The sequence below is a fragment of the Neospora caninum genome, chromosome XI (genome assembly GCF_000208865.1).
Source record: "Neospora caninum Liverpool complete genome, chromosome XI".
NCBI lineage: Eukaryota > Apicomplexa > Conoidasida > Eucoccidiorida > Sarcocystidae > Neospora > Neospora caninum.
The window spans coordinates 1,730,222-1,751,225 of NC_018397.1; the positions used below are offsets into that span (position 1 = coordinate 1,730,222).

Genomic DNA, 21,004 nt, shown 5'->3' on the forward strand with positions numbered 1-21,004 from the left:
GTGCAGGCGCTGTCTGGGCTCTTGTGTTCTGCATTTGCTCTCACTGTTCCCCCCTCCAATCAGAGTCGCTTTCGTGATTTTTCTCGTCCCTGATCGCTGGGTGACTAGTGCGAGCTCGATCCGCCGTCCGGTCTCCGTTCGTTCATCAAATCAATCTGCTTGGCATTCTCGAATTTATCCAGCTCTGAGAAAAATGACACAAGAACCATATGCCAAAGACACACGGGATACCACAGGGAAGAGCCTCTGCCGGCCAAGCAAGGAACCCAACACAAGACAGCCCGATGGACGCAGTGTATGTGCCCACATGTGCATCCAGCTGTTTATAGATGCAAACAGAGGTACGCAGAGACGCACACGCAGATACACAACTGTACGTGGAGGCAAATGTAGAAAGAGATCTGGATACAGTCTTGCCGCGCATGCGGGTTCGTTCCACGTCAGAAGACAGCTACACACCGAGGAGCACAGGAGGCCTGCGAACCACCCGAAGGAAACGCACACGTGCCGCTCAAGCGCGAAGAACGGAGCAGGAAGGTCCGAGGCGAGAAAGAAGGGACCGGAGCGAGAAACGGTCTTACCATTGGCAATGCCTTCACGCCCTTGCAGGAGAAGCCCGACTGGAATGCGGTGGCCAGGCGTGCACCCCTTCAGCCGCACGATCAGTTCGTTCTCTTGTCTAGAGAAGGCCGGCACACAACAAAGACAAGCGGAGACAGCCGAAAGCGATCAAGAAGAATCGCATGCATGCCTTGCGTTCGCGTTTTTCTTTTGCAGCACAGCATGCAGCGGTGTTTTGTTTCCACGGCAGTTATTTCATCTTTTCGCTCTGACCCAATCGAACTCGGATTAGGCAGTCCATCGATCTACTACATTCGCACAGGTGTACGACTAGCCATACATACGTCCCTGGCCAACTGAAGACTTCGTCGAGCAGAACGCGGCTCCAGTGAAGCCATGCAAGATCTGGGCCAGAGCCCGACGGCAAAGAGTCCCGGCTAAAGTTTGTCTTTTTGAACCCGCCTCCCGCGCAAAGCGAGAGAAGAAAGGCGACAAAGCATCTGATTCGCGTGCTCTGCCTGCGACGCACCTGAGGGTTTTGAAGACGCGCATGAGCCTACCAACGGACTGGACTTTCTTCCGTAGGGCGTCCGCGCGTTCCTTCGACATGCGGCTATCCCCTGGCGAGAACGGGCAAACGCAAAACACAGAGAAGTTGATGGTCGATTGGAGCTGAAGAGGAAGCGAAGAGGACCGCCCACAGCATCGACAGCCGAGCGGAGACAAGGCACGGAGGCGATACAAGTGAGAGGGACGAACGGGAAGGAACACGAAGATACAGAGAATGTGGGATATACACAACGGAGGATATAGAGAAGGAAGAGACACACGCAAGAAGAGCCAGAACACAGAGAAGAAGAGGCGAAACGGCGTGAACAAGAGGCAAGGAAAGAGGCAAAGAGACACACCTGTGGGAGGATGGCGTTGGCCGGATGCTTCATCTGCAGGCAGGTGCGTCTTCAGGATGCTCAGGACCTGAGAAGAAAGAAAAGACTCCTGTGTCTCCTCCTTCAAAACGGAAACATACTCTTTCATTCGGGTTTCGCAACTGCGAGTTCACGCTCTCGACAGATCCAAAAAGCAAACAAGAGGACTGCGTAGGGGTCCCCTATTCCATATACCTTTTCGCACAGCGACATGCGTTTCCCCATCGAAATGGACACGCAAATCCACATTCACGGGCGTGACTACCTACAAGAAATCCATATGGAGACATGCATGCATTTATTCAGGTTGTCCGCGGAAACACGTTTAGACGACTAACAGACGCTCTGGCTCTTGACTTCAAGCGAGCGTGCATTTCTGCATATCTGTCGACATGCATGCGTCTACGAAATGTTTCGAGACGTGCTGATCCAGAAGCGAGAGGCACGAGTCGAGATCTGGTCCAGAACGGTTCCTTTCTGCGTCTCACCGCGGGGGGGAGTTCCACATCGTCCACATCTTCGTCATCCTCATCGTCGTCAACGGAAGGATTCAAAATCCCGTACAGCATTTCGGTTACTGAAAACGGACAGGCGTCAAAAACACGGCACGTCGGCTGCTCCAAACTTTTCTTCGAAAGCAGCAGGGACAAGGCGCATGCATTCAAGCCTATATAGACGCCCATCTACGCATTTATAAACTACACTGGCACACACATATATCTACACAGTTGCATCTGCATGCATACAGATATGCATATTTACATATATATATATATAATACATATATATCTGCATGTGCAAGTGTGTACGTATATGCATGTGTGCGTGCACAGATTGTTGAATATGAAGAAAGAAGAACGGTCAGGCTGTGGACAACTTCGAAGGTGTCTCCGCATGCATCGAAGAGCGTACCTTTCTCGGAGACAAAGGGTATCGACCAGGTGAAGACATCCATGAAGTTTGGCAGGTGATACGGATGCGGGCTGAAGTTGAACTGCTGAATGTTGAGAGTGTTGTTCTGGGAAGAAAAGCACAAGCGTAACACTTCCTCTCCTGCCTCCAATGTGCCTCGCAAATGATCAAACAAATCAGCAGCATCTAGCCGCCGTAGAGCCCCGAGGCCCGAGCGCAGGCGCAGGTGCGGCCAAATGAAAACCGCGGACGCGAGGGAGGGAAAGAAGACTCAGGCGGCAAAGAAGACTCAGGCGGCAAAAAAAAGACAAAAGTGAACGAGGCGCCCGGGAGTGCAGAAGAAAGAGGAGAGACGCGATAAGAGGCAGGAATGGAAAGGCCTGTGGATTCCAAAAAGAGAGGATCAGAGGACCAGAACGCGGTTTCTCAGGTCTTTGTATTTGGACTTGAGAGCCCCCCAGGATCGGAGAGCCAAGCACTGACCTCGAATTTTAGCACCGCTCCTTTGTTGTTGTACACGTCGCAGTAATTCGGTGCCGAGAAGATGGTGATGACCTGCACAGAGAAAGAACGGAAAAACAGAAATGAAAACGCACAGCGGGGGAAGAATGGAGAAAACGGCCAAAAAGGAGAGACATGCGCAAGAAACCCGCGCCACCAAAGATGATACCTCCCCCTACCAACACCTCGCGCGTGCACACGCGCCTCCGCCATCTTCCTCTCTGCCGCTTTTTCCCCCTATAGAAGGCCTCATCAATTTCCGTGTGTCTCTCTTTTTCTCTCTCGCTCTCGCCCGCGCCTGCGTGCACGAGTGTCGGCGCATTCCGTACCGTGGGGAATCCTGTCTTCTGGTTCGTCTGGTGCATTTTGTAGCCCTCCAGCTGTGCCTCGTGCGCACGGAGCACGGAGAGGAGACCGTTTCGGTCGAGAAACTTGCTAGCCGCAGCGTAGCCGAAGAAGAAGCTGCAGCCCCGCACGTCGTTCGGCGTGAAGCTGTCTGAAGCGAAAACGAAAACGGGGTCTCAGGATACCGTCATGTGTTTTTGTTCCGGGAGCGGCGGTAGAGAAAGCCCAGTGTCTCTCCAAAACAGACGCCTCCCGTCGCACGCCAGGCACACACACTCCTCAAAAGATCTCCACATTTCGCCTGCCACATTCCTCTCCACGAGAGCGGCGGAAGCGAAACAGAGCAAGAAAAAAGGGAGAGAAAAGGAGAGAAAGAGAGAGCAAAGAAGAAAGAGAGAAAGAGAGAGCAAAGAAGAAAGAGAGAAAGAGAGAGGAAGAGAGAGAAAGAGAAAGAGGGAGAACGGCTTGGGTACGTACAGGGAGACACACATGGACAAGAAGACAGGGAGAGTAGGTGAATTTGACGATTCGTCGCTCGAGAGGTACGCGGGAAGCTGCAACCCAATGCCAGAAAACTCGGTGTCTCGAAAATTTGCCCACGGGCGAGTTATTTGTGTACCTTCTGGGCTTTGGCCGACGTCGTCCTTCGCCTCGTCGAGAGGATCCGCCCAGAGAAGGTCACAGAAGAGACCGCCGCGCGGAGGCTCCTGGAAGCGATTGACTCCTCCGATTTGGCTCAGCTGGAGAAAGACAAAAATTGGAAGACAACAGAAGACCCACCCAAAGGTCAAACGGGCGGCCTCGGGCAAGGGGAAAACGAGCAGGCAAAAGGGAAACGCGCGGGGAAGCGTCGAGACCAAGAACCGAGACAAAGAGAAGCGTTTTTAGGAGGCGGAGAGCTCGGGCGAGAAGCGCCGAGATACACGAGAAGATCGAAGGGGAGAAAGAAGAGAACGAAGGGTGAACGAAGGCGAGAGAGCAAATGAGGGCACTTGGACCTCTTACACTGAACGCCAAAAAAGTGCGGTGCACACGGTCAACTTTCGATTTCTTACAACTTTCAGTTCTGGACTGAGACCGCCGTGCAAGGCGAGAAACTTCCCGTTGATGACCGCAGCGAGGGGAAGAGAATCAAATGCCTGATGAGAGGAACGAGGAACAGAAACAACTAAAAAATCCAGCAAGACATGATCGATAACGAAGAAACTTATTGGATTAACATAACAACATCCCCTCCCCACCAGAACTGTCCTGCGCACCTTTTCCTATATATATATATATACATATATATATATATAATGCATGTACATATACATGTATACGTATATGCTTCCACAGAGTTAGTGGCGCAATGTTCCGCATCCCCCTCCAGAAGGGATCCGTGCGTCGTGCGCGTGGAATAGGTGGAGATCGAAAGGGGGAGAAGGTGCAAGGATCTCGGGTGTGAAGAGCCATCGCGATTTCTGTGCCTTTTGGCATCTTTGTTGTGCATGCGTCTTACCTCCATGAAGGCGAAATATACGGTCATGTCATATTTGCATTCGCATTCATCTCGGAAGTTGAAGAAAGACGTCATTTGCCGGCATTCGTGGTTCCCCCTCAGCAGCCAAACTCGCGTTGGGTGGTTCAATTTGATGGCGTAGAGCAGCAGAAGAACTTCGATGGAGAAGGAACCCCGATCGACATAGTCGCCGAGGAAGAGGTATCTGAAAAAAGCAAACGCCTCCAATCAGGCCTCGTCCTCTTCAGTTCCCTGTCTCCTCTTGAACAGGCAAACCCGTTTCAAGAAACGTTTATATATATACATAGCGAGAGAAAGAGAGAGCGCGCAGGAAGGTAACCCTAGATGGATTGGCATGGAAGATGTTGGACAGGCGTCGGGGACTTGCTTTGTCCGCGACGCGCCGGCGCACCGACGTGTTTGCGTGCTGCGAAAAAGACATGGGCAACCTCTAGCGGCGAAGCCAGAGCCCAACGGAGAGCACGACGAGGAAAAGAGGACTCACTGTGTGGTATCTGGATCGCCGCCGACGTCGAGGAGCTTGAGAAGGTCGTAGAACTGGCCGTGGATATCTCCCACAACTGGAGAAAAAACCAAAAACCCAAGCGAGCGCACAGGAGTTTTTTTGAGGGTGGAAAAGGGCAAGGGCAAAGAGCAGGAATGGGCGAGAAGACGAAGAAGAGTTGGGAGATACTTCAAGTCCGGAAAACAACGGAGAAGAACAAAAACGCGTGCGCCGTGCAGCAGGAAAGAGGAGACACATGTGAAGATAACGTGGCACAGGGGCGAAGGAACGGAAGACGTAGCAGCTCGGAAGGAAGAATTATCACCCTTTGGGGAGACGGCGAGAGGCGGATGGCAGCGACGAGGAGGAAAACGGAGGTAACCAGATACAGAGAGCACAGAGGAAAGGGAGAGAGAGAAGAAAAAGGAGAGTAAGGAGAGGAGGAAGGAGAGGAGGAAGGAGAGGAGTAGCGAGAAAGGCGGCGAGGAGAGAATGAGAAAAACGGGAACACAGAACGCAAGTAGCGAAAGACGCCCGGAAACGAACCAGTGATAGGGTCGTTCAGCCGAAGAAGGTTCGGCTCGTTTGATGTGATCTCAGTCACGTTTTTGACGAGTTCGAGACAGTCCTCCTTGCTCAGGCGTCCTTCTCGCTGCAGATGACTTCGCAATTCCTGAAGCCCAGACAGGCAGTGACGCCAAACGCGTGGGCGCCGTTACAGCCTCAGTTGAACCGAAAGAACACCCCGTCGGCACACACCCCCACATGGACACCTGTATCTGAACAAAGGCGTGCATGTACGCACCTATATATATATATATATATATATATATGTAAAAAAACGCAAGCATGTATAGGTACATATATAGATATATATGAGAAGGCCGAAGATGACATGTCGCGAGATGGAGACGTGTGGACAGAGGAGTTGAAAGACGGTAGACGTTGTGGGCTCCACAGGTCACAGAGAAGACCGGAGACGCAAGCCTCGAGCGGTCGGGCGGAAGGCTTTGTTAGCTGGAAAGGAAAGAGATGCTTGCCTGCCAGTTGGGAGGGTTCGACGGGCCATGCGGATAGAGAAGCGACTGTTTGAGCGGCTGCGCCGGGGGTGGCTGAACGGAGGTGACCACGCGGTCGTTCAGGGGATCTGCCAGCGGCTCCATTTTCCGGTCCGTTTTGACTCTGTTTTTTATCGAAAGCCGGTTTCTATCTCGAGGAAAGCGGGAAGCGACCTCGCACGCCGAAGGGCAGTCTCACCCGCAGAGAAGATACGAAAAAAGAGGAAGAAAACGAAGAGGCCGAGAAGAAAGAAGAGGAAAAAACGGGCGGAGGGCGAAGAGGAGGAGCGGCGTCTCGCGTTGCTATTGAGCAGCCGTCGAACGCGTCCTTTTTGTCTCGGCTCTACCTTCTGTCCCGAGGCCGAACGGCTGCCGAGGAGTCGCCAAAAAGGAGAGATGTTCTCATCAGGCGCTCGTCGTGCTCCGGCGGGCAAGGCGCCCCGACGATGCACAGCAGTTGGAAGACGATGAGACCAGGAAGAAAGGCGCCAGAAGGTGAATGAGAAGAGATGAAACAGCGAGGAGTTGGATGAGTCAAAAGAGGGAGAAACGAGGCGAAAGGTGAACGCGAGGCTCCTGCTCGGTTGACGAGACGGAGGAGCTTGCTGCGAAGAACAACGGTCTACAAAAGGGAGGAAACTCTGCGCAGCGAGAACAAAAAAGCAAGCAATCGGTCCTTCTGCAACGGAGACAACCTGTCGGGGCAGCGACATAAAGCGACGGCAACAGATCGGGGGTGTGCGCGAGACACGAAACGCACAGGCCTTTCTTCCCTGCTCCTGCGTGTACCCACAGGGAGGGGGTTCCAGAAGTCGAAGAAATACTGCGAGGGGACGCGAAGACCTACTACCTGTGTCCGCAGATGTCTGTTTTTCTAGCCATTTCTACGCACAAAGATATAGACTTAAAAAAGCTGCGGAGAGATTCAGGGATACGACAGATGCAGAGGCAGGCACTCGTGGAGGCGCACGTGCGAGTTCGAGCACATCAATGCGAACAGGCTACGAGAGAGGGTAGGAAGAAACAAGGGAACGGAGAGCAGGGAGCAGCGGCGCATTCGTCTCTAGTGTCTTCCCTTTGAAGCTTTTCTTGAGTGCACGCATAGAGAGCCTCTCAGCATTGGACGAGAGGAAAATTGCTTCACCACTCTTCCAGGACAGAGGAGAGACTTGTCGCTTTCCCTCTCTCAGAAAGAGCAGCGTTCCGGAGAACGGGGAGACACTTGCGAGGATCCAGTTTACACGAAGCCTCAGACGCACAAGGCGCCCTTATTAGCCTCGAAAGAAACGGTCGGGAAACGAGACAGTTAGCAGACACGGAAAAAGGAGGAAGGAATCTCAACAACGGACCAGCTTCTCGCATGTGCCGCATCCACTACTCAAAAAAAAATCCGTTTTCGCTCCCGCGGAGGTGTATGTCCGAAACGCACATGTCGTTTTCGTGCCTTGGGACCATGGAGACCCCTCCCTCTGTATTTTCGAAAGTCTTTTGCGGGAAAGATCGCCTTCCCCCGGATTGCCTTTCCCTCGCCTTTTCTCTCGCGCCTTCCCGGCTGTCCTCCTCTCTGCGAGAATCCCCCTTTTTCGTCTGGGAAATCGGTTCAAGGCGCGAGAGGGCGAGGACGCTATCGCGTTTTCTCTTTTCGCGGCGCTACACGAGAAAGGATAGAAGCGCGCCGAGCGTAAAAAGTCGAAAACGGGAGAACACGAGAGTTGAGAAAAGAGAGCGGCCGTCGCGTGCCAGCGGGCCGAAAACACCTGCGCGTCGTTCTTTCCGTGCACGAGAAGGACGCTGGAGAGATTTGCCGCAAAAAAGGAACTCTCTCGCTTGAATCCGAAAATGTCTACACGAGGCGCGTCGTTCCTCTTCCTTCTTCACTCAAAAACGCGCAGTTCACGGAGAAACAAAAAAGCGACTCCGGCCATCTCTATATATCGCCCGTGTATGCTGTGCCAGCTAACCGGCGTGTTAGCCGCAAAAAACACAGCGGGGCTGTCGTCACATTTGCAACTCGCAAAAAGAGCGAGCTCCTCACAGAGGCAATTTAACGACAAAAACGAATGACACGACACAGGGCTTTCCCTTTACCTCTATGTACTCCGCAGACTGTTTGCTGTGTTTTCTGCGGTTCAGTTCTCGAAACGGCCGTGAGAGGCGGGGCAGATCGCACATCCGCGCTATCGAGGCTTTTTTGTCTGACGGGATCTGTGCCTCTCGCGCCGTCGCGTCGAATATTACTCGGGATGCGGTGACACACAGACAGAACTCTTCCACTCACAACACAGGGAAGGAAACTGTGCGATCAGCGACGAGAATGACAGGGAAGACGCACATGTGGAAAACGTGCGGGAATGTGGCCAGCGCGCAAAATACGGGGAACCGCGAGGGAAGAGGGACGGGAGCGGGATTCGACATGGGTCGAAGCTCCAGGAAAATGAGGGCTGTTTCCTTGGTTCTGAGACTTTTCACGGAGAAGGCGCAAAAGAGAGGCGTAAACATGTCCCGAAGAGAGGAGCCAGTTCGGTTAGAAAGACCGAGGCGTTTTGCACACAGAATGCCGGCAAAACGCGCGGAAGAAGCGCCGAAAGCGGCGCGTTCAGACCAGGCACAAACGGGTCTGTTACGAGACGAAAACCCCAACTTGCGTGTAAGACGAAGACCCAAGTCAAAAGAGATGGAACTTTACAGAAGGAAACGCGTTTCCAATTGAGGGGCGCGCATTGATATCGTACGTATTCATATATTTACCTAAAAATGCAAATGTAGTGGCATACGTACATCAACATCGGAACTCAAACATTGGTATGTATGTCTGTGCTTGCGAAGTGGGCGCGGTTTTTTGCTTGCGTCTACGCAATGCACAGACTGATTCGCCTGTTAGACCTGGCGGAGAAGGCAGGAAAAAAATGGCAACCAGAGAGTGGCATAGGGGAATGCGGGGATTTTCGATGAAGGAGAGTGTGTACGAGGAGAAGGCCAGATAAAACAGGAGAACAAGACCTACGGCCCCGAAAACACTCGTTGGCACGCAGTGTACGTACACCCCGCTGGCCCCATTCAACAAATAGAGAGAGGGACTTTGAGTGTATGTACACCTGAAGCAGAGAACAGCACAGAAGCGCGGGCCACACACCGAATCCCCATGAGGCGCTCTGGCTCTCTGCCTCAAGCTGCAGCGCGACTCTCACACTCAGTTCGGGTTTCCCCGTCTCTCGCCACTGCATGTCATCTGGTTCACACCATCCTAGCAACAACGCACTCGCTCTTCATGCAAGAGCGGAAAAGAAATCCCCAGCGAGCACCCAGTTGTTGCAGCCCCCTGCTGTCGGCTGGTCGTCGGTTCTCTGGTTGACCGAGACACATCTGTGTGCGCAGAACGCTCTAAAAAACGCGAGGCTTTTCTTGGCGGCTCCCAGAGGCTTCCCGTTTCTTCCAAAGAGCGACAGAAAGCCACCATGGCAGAGATAGGGAAGACAACCACGCGCCAGATCGGCGCATGTTCGCCGCACGTAGACAACGCGCGCGAGAAAAACGCAGAGGAGAGAGCGGTCAGTGCGTTGAGGCGAGTCGAGTCGCTGGGTTTCTCGGCTGGGTCCTGTCACGCTGCGGCAAGAGATACAAAGAAGCTGGTTTGAGCTCGAGAGAAAGTTCAGAGAGCGAAGGCAACCCTTCTTTTTTGTCTGTTTCTTCTAAAGCGCGGATGTGGGGACAGAGTCTTTCCTCCGCATCTCGATAGGGAAGCCGAGAAACCGCAGACAAGAAACTCTCGGGAGAAAAATCTGGCAAGTCGCGGTTCTTTGCTCGCAGTGTCTTCGTTTTTCCTCGGGCGCTGACTCAAGTTAAAATTCTCGCGTTTCTTTCAAGACAGAGAGTGTCATCTCGCTTAACTTTTTTTCACCCTCTTTCACAGTTTCCCTCTTCGTTCGATTCAAAACCAACTCCGGGGCAGGAGGAGGTTTTTCCTTCGTTTGCCTCTCTCTGTCTCCTCGCTTTGCCTGTCTTACTCTCCTCTCCTGATTCTCTTGTTTCTCTGTTCTGAACCTGCGAATCAGGCAGGTGTGTGTTGGGGAGCACCTGTTCACGGCCCGTGCCATATAGGTCATCTTTCTTCGCTCCGGTGGCATGGTGAGCGCTTTCTCCTTCGTGCCTCGATATCGTCACTGAGAAATGTTCTTCCTCGTGGCGTTCGACCCCTCTTTTTTTTCAACTCTTTCGTCTCCGAAGAGTTCTTCATCTCTATCGTCTCGCCTTTTTTCTCGCTTGTCTCTGACTTTTTCAAGGTTCAGGACTTCTGTCTTCTCGCTCTTCCTCCTCTCCCCGTCGTCGACCGTCTCGTTCCAGCCGCCTTGCCAAATGTCTTGAGACTGCCTGTCTCATTGTCAGCCTTTACTCCGGTACCTGTCTCGCTCTCTCCATTTCTGAGTCGGCCCTCCTCATTCCCGAGCTCCTCTCGTTTTTGCTGCCTTCTCTCTGTCAAAGCGTCGCCCTTCTTCGCCCCCTCTGGCCTTCTCTTTTCCCTCTTCGTGATACAGGCAAACAGCGCCTTCGCTCGCGCGGCTTCTCGCTCCCTCTCTCCCTGTCTCCCCGTATCTTTCTCGTGTTATCTTCGTTTCTCCATTCCTCCGTTCCCAGGGCTCCTTTCAGAGACGCGAGAGGCAACAAGGGGGGGGCGAGTGGCGGGAGAAAAACGGGGAAAATGTGGTCAGACTATCTGTCGGAGTTCGCCGGTCTCCATGAAGAGGCCGAGCGCATCCTCGCAGGTGACAAGAAGAGTTCAGACAGTCTCGAAGTCAGGCAGCAGAAACTCGACGTTCTGATGAAGAAAATGAAACGTGAGCAAGTTGCGCCCTTTGGCAGAAATAGATGCGGAAGTAAAAGTTGAAATCCTCGTCGAGTTCTCCATTTTTCTTCATTCGGAAACGGGTTTCTGTCCCACTTCCACGGCATGTCTCCCTTCAGGAAGCACGACGCCCTGTGCCTCGCGTGCCTTCTGTTCCTAGATGGCCATCTATCTACCCTCGTCTCCGTCCATTTTTTCCCGTCTTCTTCCTTCTTTTCTCGCCGTTGTCCCCTCGTTCTCTTTCTTGGTGTTTCCATGGATCTCTCCTTCGTCCTCTCTTGTCCTCTCTCTTGTTCTCTCCCTCTTATTCTCTCTCTCTTGTTCTCTCCCTCTTGTTCTCTCCCTCTTGCTCTCTCTCTCTGGTTCTCTCTCCTGTTCCCGCTTTTGTTCTTTCCCTCCTGTGCTCGTGTTCTCCCTGTCGTTCTCTCTTGTTCTCTCTACTGTTCTCGTTCTTGTTCTTTCCCTCGTGTGCTCGTGTTCTCCCTGTCGTTCTCTCTTGTTCTCTCTACTGTTCTCGTTCTTGTTCTTTCCCTCGTGTGCTCGTGTTCTCCCTGTCGTTCTCTCTTGTTCTCTCTACTGTTCTCGCTCTTGTTCTTTCCCTTGTTTTCTTGTGTTCTCCCTCTTGTTCGGGCTCCTCTCTCGTGTTTTCTCGCTTCTTTTATCTGGTTCTGCCTTGTCCTCTTCTTTTTCTCGTGTTTCCGTCGGCGTTCCTTCCTCCGGTTCTATGCTTTTCGTTCTTCCTTTTTTCGACGTCTCTTTTCAGGATGCTTTTCTTCGCTTGAGATGAACGTTCGCTCTCTGCAGCCCCGCGAGCGGCAGCCTCTCGAAGCTTCGCTGGCGAACTGTCGTCGTCAGTTCCAGGACATTGAAAGGAGGTGCGGCCTTAGGCGGAAAAGAAGTGCAAAGCTGGAGAAGGCTGCGCGGAAGGAGGGGAGGAACGAGAGCAGTCAGGGCAGGATAACGCAGGCGACAAGGAAGGAAGCGAACAGACATAAACACGGCAGAAAGGACAAGAATTCAGGAAGCAGAGATACAGCATAAATCATCTGAAGCCGAACGATAATCTGACCGCAAAGGGGACTCAGAGAGCTCCTGACAAAGCGAAAACTGCGTTAGGGTTCTTGAGATGAAGAGATACAGGAGATTTCTTTCACGGGCAAAGCAGCCTTTTCCGCAGCCCAAGGAAACCCGTTCTCCTTTCCCGGTATTCTCAGTATTTTTTTTTATCGTGAGGCTTGTCTGCTGTTCAGGGCTCTTCTCTTGGGAGGAAGCAGCAGAGGTACTGGGCAGTCGAGTGCTATGAGGACTCGACAAGCCACCCTCGAGAAGCTGAAAAAAGGTAGCAGTCAGGTGAGTCCCAGTTACACAATTTCACTTTGTGCCTGTGTGGTTGCCGCTTGAGAAACATTAGCTGTTTATGTGCGGTCAGGGTCTGTGGTTGCTGATTCTTTTCGTCCGGTCCCGGAAGGCCTGTCGAATGAGGCAGTCGTCTTTCAAGCAAAAATCTCCGTGTGTCTCTCTCGCTGTACCCCTTCCCTCCTCTTCGCTCCTCTCCTTTTTCTGGGCCACTGACTGCAGAGACTATGTTGCGTCTCGTGGGATGCAAATTCCGTTTTCCGATTTTTCGGTTTTTCGCGTTTCGTCCGTCTGTGTTTCAGCTGGAGGAGAGCCTCCGGCTAGCTGCGGAGACAGAGAGCGTGGGAGAGTCCGCTCTCTGTTCGCTGTACGTACAGCGGGAAACACTTTCACGGGCGATGACGCGAACCAAAGAGGTTCAGAGAAACATGGACGAAGCAGACACAATCGTCACAAAAATGTCTAAATGGTGGAATGGCATTTGGTGAAAATAGCAGCATGTGGACAGAGTAAAGAGAGGGGAAGAGAGAAAGAGGAAACGAGAGACGAGATAGTTTCCGAAGTCTGCCGACTTGTTTTTTAAACTCTTTTGTGCAAGTCGGATGTGAGCGTCGTCCCGGTGTATATACACCGATACCCGGTCAACCGAGTAGATCACGGAGAGGCGGATAGGGTGGTTTCTCCAATTTCACCCTCTCTCCACGGAGATGCCTTCCGCAGAACCACGGGCGTGTTCACTCATGTAGGAACTTGTTGTGAATCCTTTGATCGCAATTTTGCTGTGATGCCTGGGTGTTCGTTTTTGATGTAAACTTATGTATCTCGCAACAGATTTATAGCCAAGTCATAAATATGTTGTGTAAATGCGGAAGTGCATATGTCCTTGTGTCTTTTCTGGGGAATTGTTCCATCTTTTTCAGGATGCTCGCCGTTTTTGTTTCGCTGTAGAGACCTGGATGCTTTTTCTTGTCAAAGAGATTTCTTCTCACTTTTGCTCACGTTCCGCACCCCCACTGCTGAGTCGGGGAGCACGAACTTCACACTCTTCCCCCGCACTTTTCTTGCGCTCCGCAGCTGCAGTCTAGGGTGAGCCACTCGATGGGAGGCGCAAGAACAGAGGAAGTACCGTTTACTCTCTTCTTCGTTGTCTCTGTTTTCCCTCCTTTTACCTTGTTCTCCGCTCCGTTCTTTCTCCACTCTTCTTCTCTGTCTTCCCTCTCTGTTCATCTGTGTCCCTCGTCCTTTCTTCTGGATGTATATACCTCCATATATCAATGTATCTGTGACTATGCATATAAATATGTGGATATATGTTTCGTTTGAGCAAGATGCTTGATCCATGGTAGTATATGCATTCTTTAGAGCCAGAAAATGAAGGATATATCGGAATAGGCGAGCTGTGCTCTCGGCAACAAGAGAAAAGAGAAACGTTCTGTATTTATATATATAGATATGTAGTTTCGTAGGCGAACACGTCTACACTCGTCTCCAAAAGGTTTCGAAGAAAGAGATGAGCGAGTTGGAAAGAGGAAAGCCTCAGCGTAATCGTCCGATACTGCTGCTTCACCTCCTGTTCTCTGGTCAAACGAAGGTGGTCCAACAAAACCTTTCGCAGCCACAGAACAGGATGTTTACAGTTTTTTCCGCTAACAAGAGAGGCGTGAGGAGGAGATTTCGCTAACTGTATGGACGAAGTGCCTTGTTGCGTGCGGCGACAGATGGCGCTGCCGCGAGAGATCGCACCTGTTGCTCGAGACAAGCCATCTGACTCGAAAAAACCCTTTCTCTCTCTTTTCACTCTCTGCGAAGGTGCACAGGCGCGTTGCGAGTGACGTGCTGTGTCGGCGCATCCGCATTTTTCTGCATCTTGTTTCGCATCCGCAAGGCTAGAGTTCTTCGTGCGTTCTGCGCAGATATGGGCAGACACAGAGGATATTTTTTTTTGGTGAAAAATCTTCTGCACCAACGGCCATTCCTGCTCCCAGCGGATCCTCCGTAGACTGATTTGGCGACTGCATACCAAGGAAACGTGCACAGCTCAAGAGAGCCTCGAAACGTCTGCATATGCAATATACATGAATGTGTACATAAATGCATACAGGGGCATATATGTAATTATACATATATTGAGGTCCATGCAAACACAGTGCGCCACACCACCAGCGTATCCCTATCTTTCTATATGTATATATGTAGGTATTTGTGTGATCGTGTAGAGAGATCCGCAGAACGCAGTTCCCTTTAGAGTTGTGATGGCCGAAGGGTTTCGAGAGAGCCGCGGATTTTTGCTGATCGGGCATCATAAGCTCAACGCGTTCCCTGGCCATTTTGAGACGGGCGGTTCACTCGTGTCCTATCGACTCCATTCGCGTTTTCGATTTCCTGTCGCAGTGGATCGAAAGCATTCTGTCTCCAACCTGCCGATCTGTAGAGCCGCAACTGCGAGACATGGGACATTCGTGTGGGGAGAGACTGTGGGGGCCCGCCCGTTTTGTGGGGTGTTTCGCATTTGCCCGGTTCAACCGAGAGAAGCGGCTGCCTTGGGGATTTCTGCACGTCCGTCGTCGTCCCTTCTGACCGCTGAACGCGCCGTGGCCGGGACTCGACCGCCTGCGGCGCAGTCTCGAGAACGTCATGTCTCCTTTCAGCTTCTCGGCTGTTTTTTTTGAGACCGCCTTCTCGCTGTCCGATCTTTCCCGACCGTCCGTCAGGGGCGGAGACACAGCGGCACACGCCGGCGCATGCCCGAAGATTCGCTTCGTGTGACCTTCTCGCCGTCTCCAGCTGGCTTTATCGAAGATCGACGCGTTCTTGACTGTGAACACTCGAGACGGAACAGAGGAAAGGATGAAGGTTCTTCTTCTCGTGCCCGCCCTCCAGCGCTTTTCCAGTCACACAGACAAACATACTAAGGAAACTCTAGACCGGTGTGCCGTTCCCGATCTCGTTCTTTGAGTTCTCGTGAGGTGAATGGACTCAAGAGACATCCTAACCGCAGCTACTGCGCAGAAGCTGGAATCGAGAAAGGAGCGAGGCAAATGCGGCTCTAAAACGCACGCAGCAAGCATTGCACAAACTAATCTACGAAAAACAGAAAATTCCGTGAGGGGAACATACCTCGTTTGCGTCGTCGCCACAGATATATGGACAAACAGCTGCATCTCAGCACAGAGAAAAGGACCAAGGCACGCACACAGGTGTATGGTCATGTATAAACACTAAAACTGGGTGTATGTACACCCTTTTCTACGGTCGAGGCATGGGAACTCCAGCAAATTTGGCAGATAAAACCTGTTTGGATCTTCATCCAGCACACAACTTACGAATCGATAAATATAAGAAGCGAGAGAGATAAATGCATTTAGATACAGGTATACTTGTACCAATTTTCTTCTTTCTCATATATATATATATATATATATATATATATATATATACATAAATGATTGTACATGCCTATATAAATGAACATGAACCGAACCAACAGCATCCGTACAGCGTGGTCTTGTGCGGGCTGTAGAATATATAGTTCTTGCTCTGGGACTGCGCGTAAGAGAATGCTTTCTGCCTCGTTTTCAGCCCCTTGCGAGGCGCTGTGTCCTTCTCCTAGTTCGCCTTGATATCACACCTCCTCCCGTGGAAAACGTTTCTCGCTCGGTAGACAGCTCGAGGTTCGTCCTGTGGATCCTGTGTATGTGAGAATTCCCTGCCGATCGGCGCGGTCCGGTTCCGCTGAGCCTGCGGGGTTCTTACGTTTCTTCTCGCCTGAGAGACAATGTCTTTAGTGCTTTTTAAGTCACACGTTCTCGTCGCGCCTTGTGGCCTGGAAATGAGTCGAGCCTTCTCTGTTCTCCCTTGGAAAAAGCGAATCCTTTCTCCGTATTGCCTTTTTTTGCCGTCGAGTCTGGTCGCCTTGTCTCCTCGTTGGGAGTTCACTTTTCCTATCTCTCTTTTCCTGGTGTTCTGTCTCTTTTCCATTTTCCCGCCTTTCCCCTCTCTCTTTTCTCTCTCCGTTTTTCTGCCTCTTCCCCGCCTCCATTCCCGTTCTCTTTTCTGCTTTTCTGCCCCCAGCCTTGCCTCGCGGGTAATCCCAAGATGGAGCCTCGGCGACCCCCGCCTTCTGCCTCCACCACATCGGGCTTTGTCTCGGCGTTGCCCCCGGCCGCGGGAAACGTTTCCGTTTCTTTCGGCGACGGCTGCAGTTCTCTAGAGAGGAAAGCGGCGTCTTCCCTTTGCGGCCCTCGAGCGCCTCTTTCCGCTTCGGCGCGTCTGTTTTCCGGCGGATGCCTCGCTTCGCACGCTGAGACCTCCGCCGATGGGGCCTGGGAAAGTCTCTCCTCCGTTGGAGCATCGGCGAAAACGAAGAGAGAGAAAAATGCATCTGGGAACGCGTCTTTCGCTTCTTTCTCTGCTTTCCCTCCGTCTTCTGAAGGGTGTCTCGGAGCACCTTGTGCGCCAAACAAGATGCCAGGATGCCTCGGCAGTCAACTGGGGGGGTTCACGTCTTGTGTAAACTTCACCGGTCCGCCTGCGGGCGACTGCCTGGCCCACGGCGACAGCTTTTCAACGGCTGCCGGGGACGAAGAAGGCGACTTCGACGCCTCTCTGTTGCAGTCGAGTCGATCTGTGAAAAGGAACGACTCGGCCGGGGAAGTTTCGCGACTTTTCGAAAGCAATCAAACAGAAGACATCCGCACCGTGCACTGTGCGTCGAGCGCAGCCGGTGAAGCGACGAGGCCGTGCTCATCCGATAAACAAAACGCCAAGTCCCTGCAGCTTGTCCCTCTCACTGACCACACGTTTGCGCTTCCTCTGGACGCTCGTCGTTCCCGTCCAACCCTGAGGGAAGGCGAACTCCAGACGCCGCAGGAGAGTTTGGTCTCTGCGAGAAAGCGGGTCCTCGCCTTCGACGAGCTTGAGGAGAAGACGCAAAGAGAAGCTTCGTCAGAACTCCGGCCATCTGGGGCACACGAGACAAAAACGGGATGTGTTGACGCAGCGACGCTAGGAGCGACGCTGGGGACATTCTTTGACGGCGTCCGCGAAGGAAACGGAGGGCCGGGCGATGGCGACTTGGAGATCTTTGGAGTTGCTGCGAAAATCAAAGACGGGCTGTTTCTCGGGGACAGCTACGTCGCTCAAGATGAAGAGTTCTTCATCGCGAACAAAATCACGCACGTCATCAACTGCAGCTGTCTCCAAACGCCGAACTTCTTCCAAAACAGCGCCCTTGCCGTCTCCTACCTCAACTTGCCGTGCCCCGAACAAGGACCGGTGAGATAAAGGAAAGAAATTGCGAGGAACGTGCAACAGTAAGGGGGAAGAGAGAACCTTCATCTCTGATGAACTTTTACACGTCAATGCTTTTGGATCTTCGTAGCTGGAGAGTCGCACATGCGGGAACACCTGCAAACTCGCGTGTGTATCTACGCCCATTTCTCGCTTTCGATCCGTCTGCCTATATACTTGTGGGCACATCAACGCCCACATGCATTTCTTGGAGAGATCCCTGTAGGTGCGTATATGTATTTATGTACGTATACATGCTGGTCTGTGAAAGACGGGATTTCTGTCAAGAGACCTGTCCCGCACCGTTTCTTGATGGCTTTTGCAATAGAAACCAATTCCATAAGATGCTTTTCAGCGCCTAGATACATTTGCAGCTCACATGAATTTGTATGCATTTCTCTCCAACACCCGCTGCAGATGGAGCCTCTGCTGAATGCAGATGATTTCCTCTCCGCAGTGATTTTCCAGTTCATTGAAGAGAGTTTGACGCAATGCGAAGGTTGTTTGGTGCATTCCGTGAGAGGTCAATCCAGAGCCGCCACAGTTCTCCTTGCCTACTTCATGCAAAAGTAAGACGCACCCACTCATCCAGAACCCCCCCTCGGAGAGGAGTAAAAAGGTAGACGTGTAGATACCCGTGTTACCGATATATAGGCATATATATGTCTACATATATATATGTATATATATACACATATATGTATATATGTATGTATATATATATATATATGCAGATGGAGTTACAAATCCAAGCATATATATGTCTATGTTTCACATACGTGTGGAGAAATATTTTACGCACTGTGCATGTCCACGGCGATGCGTACCGAGACAGAGGAGAACGCGCCCTCGTGGGGCCCAGCGGAAGATTCCGAGTCGTCGATTCCATTGTACATTGGCGCCACTCTAAACCTTATTCAAAGGATCAGAAAAAGAAGGATACATTTAGTTTTAGATATGCGTAGATCTTGACGGGGGGACTGGGCCCTCTCTCGTCATTTTCGTATGTCAACGACTCAGGGTGGGCAAGTAGGTACGAGAGGGTCACGTCCGCGCATGCGGCGAGGCTGTGGATTTTTTGAAAGAAACGTAAAGGCGTTGCTCCTCTTCTTTCGCTCTGTGCACTTTAGGTATTCGTGGTCTCTCTCCAAAGCAGAAGAATTTCTGTTTTCGCGGAGGCCTGGCCTCGAAATGAGAGATGAACATTGGACGCAGTTGAAACAATTGGAACGACGCCTCTCCAGGGCAAGGGGCCGCCTGTCACGCTCCTGGAGCGGTGAGTGGAGAAGGCGGAAATGGAAAAAGTCTTTTTTTTCGGCTTGCGAACGCAACAATCGAAAACATACCAGGCAAGATTGGCAGCAAAGAAGGCAGAAAGCCAGAGGCGCCCGCGATCGACCCTACTTACGGACTTCGAGAGAGAAAGAGATACAGGCATACAGATAGAGAGCGAGGTTGGAGCATGTATATATATATATATATAGAGAGAGAGAGAGAGAGCGAGGTTGGAGCATGTATATATATATATATATAGAGAGAGAGAGAGAGCTAGGTTGGAGCATGTATGTATATATATATATAGAGAGAGAGAGGTGTAGAAAGAGCTGTATATAGAGGGATTGAGAGAGATAGGTGGAGGAGTGGGATATAGGGAGAGACAGAGCAATACAGATGCGTTCATATAGAAAATAAAGGGGGCGTTTGCCTGTCGCTGTGCCTTTTGAAATCTTTCTCTGTAGAACACATTTTATTTCGCCCTTGGTGCGCTTTAGTCGACACGGATCAGACGGGCGACGAGGAGGACGCGATGGGCATGAAGAATCGTGTCTCCTCATTTTAAAGCGGAAGTTTCAGATGTGTCGCTTTTTCATTCCGCAACTATATTTGCAAAGACTTGCATATATATGTGGGTATAAATCGTCACTCTGTGTTTTCTTTTTCATCTCGCCGCGCTCTTATCTGCCAATCAGATGTATCTTGGAGCTCCGAGGACGAAGAGCTCGTTAGCAATACCTACCGCAACTCTCTCGTCGCTCCGGGGGTTTCCGAGTTTCCCTCAATTCCTCTCCCTTCTGGCGCGTCGTCTCGTGCACCGGAGGCTTTTCCAGGTGAGTTGCATTTGCCGAGACAGAACATCGAGAGCGAATTTCGCCCCGTTTTCTCCCGCCTCTTTTGCAGCGCACTGAGAGAGCGGCCAGAGGCCTAGTGGATGAACATCCCACTCTTCTTGCGGTGCTATGCGTTCAGACTCCTTTCTCAGAAATAGATGGAGAGCATTTCGTGTTTTCTTGTCCGCTCTTGATAGGGACATGCTTCCATATTTCCTCGGCATTTGGTTGTTTTCGCATCCTCAGCGAACAAACGCACTCTGAGATGGCACGACGGGGAAGAAGGTACCCCCATCAACCCCTTCAGGTCCGGCGCGGGGAGACAATCGCAGCATGGGGCTAGGAGCTCAATCCTCAAGGCAAGTCGCTCTCTGAAAAGAGGACAGTCTTTGCTTTGTAAGGCACCACGTTCTCACGCTCTGGAAAACTGTCCCAGTTTATTCGTCGAATGCAACGGCAGACGGAGAAAGAGCTTGGAAAATTCAAGTTCACTGATATACCTTTGTCACGTCTAGCTGATCTGTGTCAGCTGAGACTTGTCCACGTTAAGAGAGACAGTTATCCCAGATATGCTCCTAAAGATACGCTCGCTAATAGGAGGAGTGCCCCGGGAGAAGACAGCGAAGCGTCGTGCGAGACAGGCCTTATTTCTGAAACACAGAGTGAACAGACAAGAACGAAAGCTTCTAGAGTTGAGTGCATCTCGACGCGGCTGGGTCTAGTGTTCTATTTTGTCTCGACTTTCCTCAGACCCTCAGGGTGAGAACTGGACTAAAACTCGGCTTCGGTCACTCGCCGTCTGTGGTTTTGGGCCTCTCTCGTCAGTTTGCAAATCAGCCTCTAAAAGCGAGAAATGTTTGCTTCTTGCTCCTCGCCTGTCCTTTCACTTGGTACAGTTTACAGTTCACCACCGAAGGCAGGGGGGAAGGGAAGAGCCGCTACGCCCGTGATCATGTCTAGCGGTACATATTCTCGTGCACGCGCACGCTTTATCTATCTCCACATTAGCATTCATACCTACAGATCGATCATGATATAGATAGACATATATTTTTGTATATATTTACATTTGCACATGCGTGGGGAGAGTTAGGCGAAGCTA

At 51.6% G+C, this 21,004-nt stretch overlaps 3 protein-coding genes across 3 annotated transcripts; 2 read left to right on the forward strand and 1 right to left on the reverse strand.

The window, feature by feature from the left end:
• Positions 1-104: 104 nt before the first annotated feature.
• Positions 105-6,414, reverse strand: NCLIV_055230 (putative serine/threonine protein phosphatase; the record flags this gene model as incomplete). Its single annotated transcript, XM_003885077.1, has 14 exons — positions 105-184; positions 582-679; positions 1,091-1,181; positions 1,470-1,536; positions 1,976-2,064; positions 2,400-2,505; positions 2,883-2,954; positions 3,230-3,396; positions 3,865-3,985; positions 4,301-4,384; positions 4,747-4,951; positions 5,252-5,327; positions 5,798-5,924; positions 6,370-6,414. 14 exons carry the CDS (start codon positions 6,412-6,414, stop codon positions 105-107), a joined length of 1,428 nt encoding a protein of 475 aa, XP_003885126.1.
• Positions 6,415-11,005: 4,591 nt separating this feature from the next.
• NCLIV_055240 (conserved hypothetical protein) lies at positions 11,006-13,453 on the forward strand (the record flags this gene model as incomplete). The annotated part of the gene is made up of 5 exons (XM_003885078.1): positions 11,006-11,141; positions 11,913-12,024; positions 12,400-12,499; positions 12,808-12,872; positions 13,426-13,453. The coding sequence occupies 5 exons, from the start codon at positions 11,006-11,008 to the stop codon at positions 13,451-13,453; spliced, it is 441 nt and encodes a 146-aa protein (XP_003885127.1).
• Positions 13,454-16,969: 3,516 nt separating this feature from the next.
• NCLIV_055250 (conserved hypothetical protein) lies at positions 16,970-19,634 on the forward strand (the record flags this gene model as incomplete). Its single annotated transcript, XM_003885079.1, has 4 exons — positions 16,970-17,779; positions 18,212-18,363; positions 18,925-19,070; positions 19,567-19,634. 4 exons carry the CDS (start codon positions 16,970-16,972, stop codon positions 19,632-19,634), a joined length of 1,176 nt encoding a protein of 391 aa, XP_003885128.1.
• Between the last annotated feature and the right edge of the window lie 1,370 nt (positions 19,635-21,004).